Raw genomic sequence first — 6,304 nt, 5'->3', positions numbered from 1 at the left:
TTACAGATGGCGTTTACTGTGTCTAGTCACAGGATTATTATTATTATTTTCTTATCCAGATTAGCACAATTTCCAGACATACTTGACCATTTTCAACGTGTATATGGTTAGACAGATATATGAAACTATATGCAAATAAGTAGATAAGTATAGATATGAAATTTTACACACAACATCGCTTGTATGTGTGTATGTATGTTTGTATGTATGTATGTATTCATGTATATATGCGTGTACGTTAAAGTCAATTTATTTAGCCGGTACCCTTAATCACAGGTCTACTGAAGAAAAAGGCCTACTTATTTTTTTTTTATTAACAACGAAAAACTTTTCACGAAATTCTAGTCTTTGACTCATGACTGATAATCTCCAGTCAATGAATCACAGTTGTACTTCCCAACGTTTATAAGTATGAATATGTATAGTAAATGGATGATAGTTGAAAACGAGAAAGAATGTGCAAATGCCTCCTAAGTATAAATGTTTGGATAAAATAAGTAATGGGTGAGTGATGAGGTTTTATCTAGCATAAAAAGACGGTGTCGAACATGACGATCCTCCCTGGAAAGGACGCACTTGCTGAATCGGACGCTGCACGCCTTGGGGTCGTCCTTGGCGAGGGCGATGGCCTGGTCGTACTCGATGCGGGAGGACTTGAGGTTGTCGGGATTCTCGAAGGCCGTCTTGAAGGTGGACATAGATGGAGTGAGGCGGTCGGCGGGCGTTGCCTCGATCTCGCAGAGCAACTTGGCGATGCAGCCGGTCGAATCCAGGTTCTGGATTCGGCCACCTTTGGAGAAATAAGGTAAGTGGGATTAGACACACTTCGTGCAGTGCGTAAATATCGTTTGTGTTCGTGAGAAGCACGATTTAGAAATATATTTTGCCCATTTGATGTCTGTCTTGTAATATGAAGCTTCCTCTTAAGATCGTCAGTACAAACCTCGGCTTCTTCCTCGATCTCCATGGAATCGACGTCCCTCCTGTAACGGCGCTTCAGATGCTTCCCGATAAGAACTCCCTTGAGCACCGCCAGGGCGCCCACGCCCAAAGCTGCTGCTGCAGAGGCAGTGACAGTGGTAGCGGCGGTGGTTCCCAAGAGAGGGAGGAGGAGGAGGCCCAGAGGCCGCACAGGCGCAGAGCGACGAATACGCGAGAGTTCATGGTTGTATTGTGGTTGAAGCTGAAGGAATAATCCAGTGGATTAAACACTTGTATGAGAAAATTTGCGGAACGCATTATTTTCTGTCGATTAAATGTTATTTAGAGAATCTTACAAAATTATGATCGTTATTTTCATATCACTACTGATACTAAAGGCGCTAACATAGATATTTCTATAAAGCGCTCCACGGGTCTCGCACACGTTTCCGGCTCACGGGATTCTGGCGATCCCAGCGCCTCCCCCCATATTTATGGTGCTGGTAAGGACCTGCAGAAGGTGAAGAACCTTGTTCCTATCTGATGAAGGCAATCGCGCAAGTTTATCCAGATGTATCAGCTAGTCCTAGATGTGTGGATGGTATTATGCGCTATATAAAACGCTGTATTTCATAGAACGGATAGTCTTTTACATTTATTTATATACTAAATAAAGATCACATTTATTGTGAAAGTGTCTCCCCATGAGATATAATTTCCGCAGCAAATCAACGGGTATATGCAGTTTTAGGTCATGTTAATTATGTAAAAAAAAAGATCTGAGTAAATTCATTTCACTAGCCCAAAATATCTGCTTACAAGGTATTCTTTCACTGCCAAATCTCGTAGCATGGAGGGCTACGAACTTACGGTCAGTGCATTATATATGCCACTGATTTTAAAGAATATCAGCATAGCTGAACTTTCAGTATTCACTGACCTTTGATATTAAAAATTATAATGGTAATGATAATTGTGATGATAATAAAGATAATATTGATAATAATATAAAGAAACTGCTTTCAAAGCATCATTTTTGATCTAGTGTCTTCCTTTCTCTCGCTATATATGCATATACACATATGTATATATATATGTGTGTATGTATGTATGGGTGTATATATATATGCATTTGTACATAGGCATACCTATTTACCGTTTTACTTTGCTACTATATTCATCCATTGATCTGCAGTTGTGCCTATTATCTCTCCTTTGGCCCTGTTGGTCAGCTTTCTGAACAACCGAGCTACTCGCCTGCAAATGGGATTTACGAATTTATGAAGTAGGTGTCTCCGTGATAAAATCTGAGAAATTCGGAACAATGCTGTGGTTCGGTAGAAGGAGGGCATCCAGTCAAGTTAGGCAAGGATGATAAAGGCAGCTTAAAATCCTGTAAGGACCTTAAACGTGATTTCGGCTAAAACCATTGGTCTTGTGAGAACTGAGCTGTGTAACAAAACCAAAAAATTGATAGAAATATTCTATATGTACACACACACACACACACATATATGCATACATATTTAAACATGTATATATAGATAGATAGGTATATGGATATAGTTGTATATTGCATCACCACTTATAGGCGTATTTAGCGAAGGAAAATAAATATAATTTTTCTGAGAAATATGATTTATTTCATTTGATGATTAGCATTATGAACACTGCAGCTATTCACTGTAACTCGAAGGTCCAGTCAGTGAGGGACTGAAAGCTACCTTCGGTCACAGTGATGACTCCGATCCACTCAGTCTGCCTGCGTGTGCGAATGATGGTGTGGTTGTGATGTGCTTAGTCTAAGGTGAAGCTCATGACTAGCATGAAAAGGTGGAATCCAGCATGAAGGAGAGATCCTCTCTGGAGAGAACGCACTTGTCGAAGAGGGCGCTGCAGGCCTTGGCGTCTTTCTTGGCGAACTTGGATCCGAAGGTGATGGCCAGATCGTAGACGCCTCGGGAGCCCTTGAGGTTTTGGTTGTTGTCGAAGGCGGTCTTGAAGGTGGACATGGCTGGCGTGAGCTGTTCAGCGGACATGGACTCGATTTCGCACAAGAGCTTAGCCACGCAACCAGCTGAGTCCATCTTCTGTGCCACAGCAATCTGTTGCAGCGAAAAGAATATAAATAAAAAACAGAATTCCTAGCTTTCATTTCCATGCATACTACTAAGTAAATTTGAGGAATTCTGTTTTATTTATATTTCGCTGCAACAGATTGCTGTGGCACAGAAGATGGACTCAGCTGGTTGCGTGGCTAAGCTCTTGTGCGAAATCGAGGCCATGTCCGCTGAACAGCTCACGCCAGCCATGTCCACCTTCAAGACCGCCTTCGACAACAACCAAAACCTCAAGGGCTCCCGAGGCGTCTACGATCTGGCCATCACCTTCGGATCCAAGTTCGCCAAGAAAGACGCCAAGGCCTGCAGCGCCCTCTTCGACAAGTGCGTTCTCTCCAGAGAGGATCTCTCCTTCATGCTGGATTCCACCTTTTCATGCTAGTCATGAGCTTCACCTTAGACTAAGCACATCACAACCACACCATCATTCGCACACGCAGGCAGACTGAGTGGATCGGAGTCATCACTGTGACCGAAGGTAGCTTTCAGTCCCTCACTGACTGGACCTTCGAGTTACAGTGAATAGCTGCAGTGTTCATAATGCTAATCATCAAATGAAATAAATCATATTTCTCAGAAAAATTATATTTATTTTCCTTCGCTAAATACGCCTATAAGTGGTGATGCAATATACAACTATATCCATATACCTATCTATCTATATATACATGTTTAAATATGTATGCATATATGTGTGTGTGTGTGTGTGTGTACATATAGAATATTTCTATCAATTTTTTGGTTTTGTTACACAGCTCAGTTCTCACAAGACCAATGGTTTTAGCCGAAATCACGTTTAAGGTCCTTACAGGATTTTAAGCTGCCTTTATCATCCTTGCCTAACTTGACTGGATGCCCTCCTTCTACCGAACCACAGCATTGTTCCGAATTTCTCAGATTTTATCACGGAGACACCTACTTCATAAATTCGTAAATCCCATTTGCAGGCGAGTAGCTCGGTTGTTCAGAAAGCTGACCAACAGGGCCAAAGGAGAGATAATAGGCACAACTGCAGATCAATGGATGAATATAGTAGCAAAGTAAAACGGTAAATAGGTATGCCTATGTACAAATGCATATATATATACACCCATACATACATACACACATATATATATACATATGTGTATATGCATATATAGCGAGAGAAAGGAAGACACTAGATCAAAAATGATGCTTTGAAAGCAGTTTCTTTATATTATTATCAATATTATCTTTATTATCATCACAATTATCATTACCATTATAATTTTTAATATCAAAGGTCAGTGAATACTGAAAGTTCAGCTATGCTGATATTCTTTAAAATCAGTGGCATATATAATGCACTGACCGTAAGTTCGTAGCCCTCCATGCTACGAGATTTGGCAGTGAAAGAATACCTTGTAAGCAGATATTTTGGGCTAGTGAAATGAATTTACTCAGATCTTTTTTTTTACATAATTAACATGACCTAAAACTGCATATACCCGTTGATTTGCTGCGGAAATTATATCTCATGGGGAGACACTTTCACAATAAATGTGATCTTTATTTAGTATATAAATAAATGTAAAAGACTATCCGTTCTATGAAATACAGCGTTTTATATAGCGCATAATACCATCCACACATCTAGGACTAGCTGATACATCTGGATAAACTTGCGCGATTGCCTTCATCAGATAGGAACAAGGTTCTTCACCTTCTGCAGGTCCTTACCAGCACCATAAATATGGGGGGAGGCGCTGGGATCGCCAGAATCCCGTGAGCCGGAAACGTGTGCGAGACCCGTGGAGCGCTTTATAGAAATATCTATGTTAGCGCCTTTAGTATCAGTAGTGATATGAAAATAACGATCATAATTTTGTAAGATTCTCTAAATAACATTTAATCGACAGAAAATAATGCGTTCCGCAAATTTTCTCATACAAGTGTTTAATCCACTGGATTATTCCTTCAGCTTCAACCACAATACAACCATGAACTCTCGCGTATTCGTCGCTCTGCGCCTGTGCGGCCTCTGGGCCTCCTCCTCCTCCCTCTCTTGGGAACCACCGCCGCTACCACTGTCACTGCCTCTGCAGCAGCAGCTTTGGGCGTGGGCGCCCTGGCGGTGCTCAAGGAGTTCTTATCGGGAAGCATCTGAAGCGCCGTTACAGGAGGGACGTCGATTCCATGGAGATCGAGGAAGAAGCCGAGGTTTGTACTGACGATCTTAAGAGGAAGCTTCATATTACAAGACAGACATCAAATGGGCAAAATATATTTCTAAATCGTGCTTCTCACGAACACAAACGATATTTACGCACTGCACGAAGTGTGTCTAATCCCACTTACCTTATTTCTCCAAAGGTGGCCGAATCCAGAACCTGGATTCGACCGGCTGCATCGCCAAGTTGCTCTGCGAGATCGAGGCAACGCCCGCCGACCGCCTCACTCCATCTATGTCCACCTTCAAGACGGCCTTCGAGAATCCCGACAACCTCAAGTCCTCCCGCATCGAGTACGACCAGGCCATCGCCCTCGCCAAGGACGACCCCAAGGCGTGCAGCGTCCGATTCAGCAAGTGCGTCCTTTCCAGGGAGGATCGTCATGTTCGACACCGTCTTTTTATGCTAGATAAAACCTCATCACTCACCCATTACTTATTTTATCCAAACATTTATACTTAGGAGGCATTTGCACATTCTTTCTCGTTTTCAACTATCATCCATTTACTATACATATTCATACTTATAACGTTGGGAAGTACAACTGTGATTCATTGACTGGAGATTATCAGTCATGAGTCAAAGACTAGAATTTCGTGAAAAGTTTTTCGTTGTTAATAAAAAAAAAATAAGTAGGCCTTTTTCTTCAGTAGACCTGTGATTAAGGGTACCGGCTAAATAAATTGACTTTAACGTACACGCATATATACATGAATACATACATACATACAAACATACATACACACATACAAGCGATGTTGTGTGTAAAATTTCATATCTATACTTATCTACTTATTTGCATATAGTTTCATATATCTGTCTAACCATATACACGTTGAAAATGGTCAAGTATGTCTGGAATTGTGCTAATCTGGATAAGAAATAATAATAATCCTGTGACTAGACACAGTAAACGCCATCTGTAAATATCTTATGGGCTGTAGTGTAATATCCTTCTTCACATTACTTCAGATTTTTTTTCAGATATCCAGATTTAATTTGTTATCGTGGTTCTGAATATGTCTGTCGTTCAACAGTTACAGTTACTGACAGTAGCAATGGTCTTATTGA

At 41.1% G+C, this 6,304-nt stretch overlaps 2 protein-coding genes and 1 pseudogene across 2 annotated transcripts; 1 reads left to right on the top strand and 2 right to left on the bottom strand.

Moving 5' to 3' along the window:
- Nucleotides 1–523: 523 nt before the first annotated feature.
- LOC119588404 lies at nucleotides 524–1,262 on the bottom strand (annotated as a pseudogene).
- A 1,279-nt stretch (nucleotides 1,263–2,541) lies between these two features.
- On the bottom strand, nucleotides 2,542–3,038 carry LOC119585423 (the record flags this gene model as incomplete). The annotated part of the gene is made up of 1 exon (XM_037934086.1): nucleotides 2,542–3,038. A coding segment is annotated over one exon (297 nt), but the record flags the coding sequence as incomplete, so codon positions are not given.
- A 97-nt stretch (nucleotides 3,039–3,135) lies between these two features.
- LOC119588393 lies at nucleotides 3,136–3,623 on the top strand. The gene has a single exon (XM_037937076.1). The coding sequence runs from the start codon at nucleotides 3,157–3,159 to the stop codon at nucleotides 3,421–3,423; it is 267 nt and encodes an 88-aa protein (XP_037793004.1). The 5' UTR covers nucleotides 3,136–3,156; the 3' UTR covers nucleotides 3,424–3,623.
- The last annotated feature ends 2,681 nt before the right edge of the window (nucleotides 3,624–6,304 follow it).

This window comes from Penaeus monodon, chromosome 3, assembly GCF_015228065.2.
Source record: "Penaeus monodon isolate SGIC_2016 chromosome 3, NSTDA_Pmon_1, whole genome shotgun sequence".
Taxonomy (NCBI): domain Eukaryota; kingdom Metazoa; phylum Arthropoda; class Malacostraca; order Decapoda; family Penaeidae; genus Penaeus; species Penaeus monodon.
The sequence above is the reverse complement of the archived record's forward strand: the minus strand, read 5'-3'. Positions and strand labels throughout refer to the sequence as shown.

Excerpts from the sequence above, each read along its gene's own strand:
- LOC119588393 (XM_037937076.1), top strand. The coding sequence starts at position 3,157 with ATGGACTCAGCTGGTTGCGTGGCTAAGCTCTTGTGCGAAATCGAGGCC.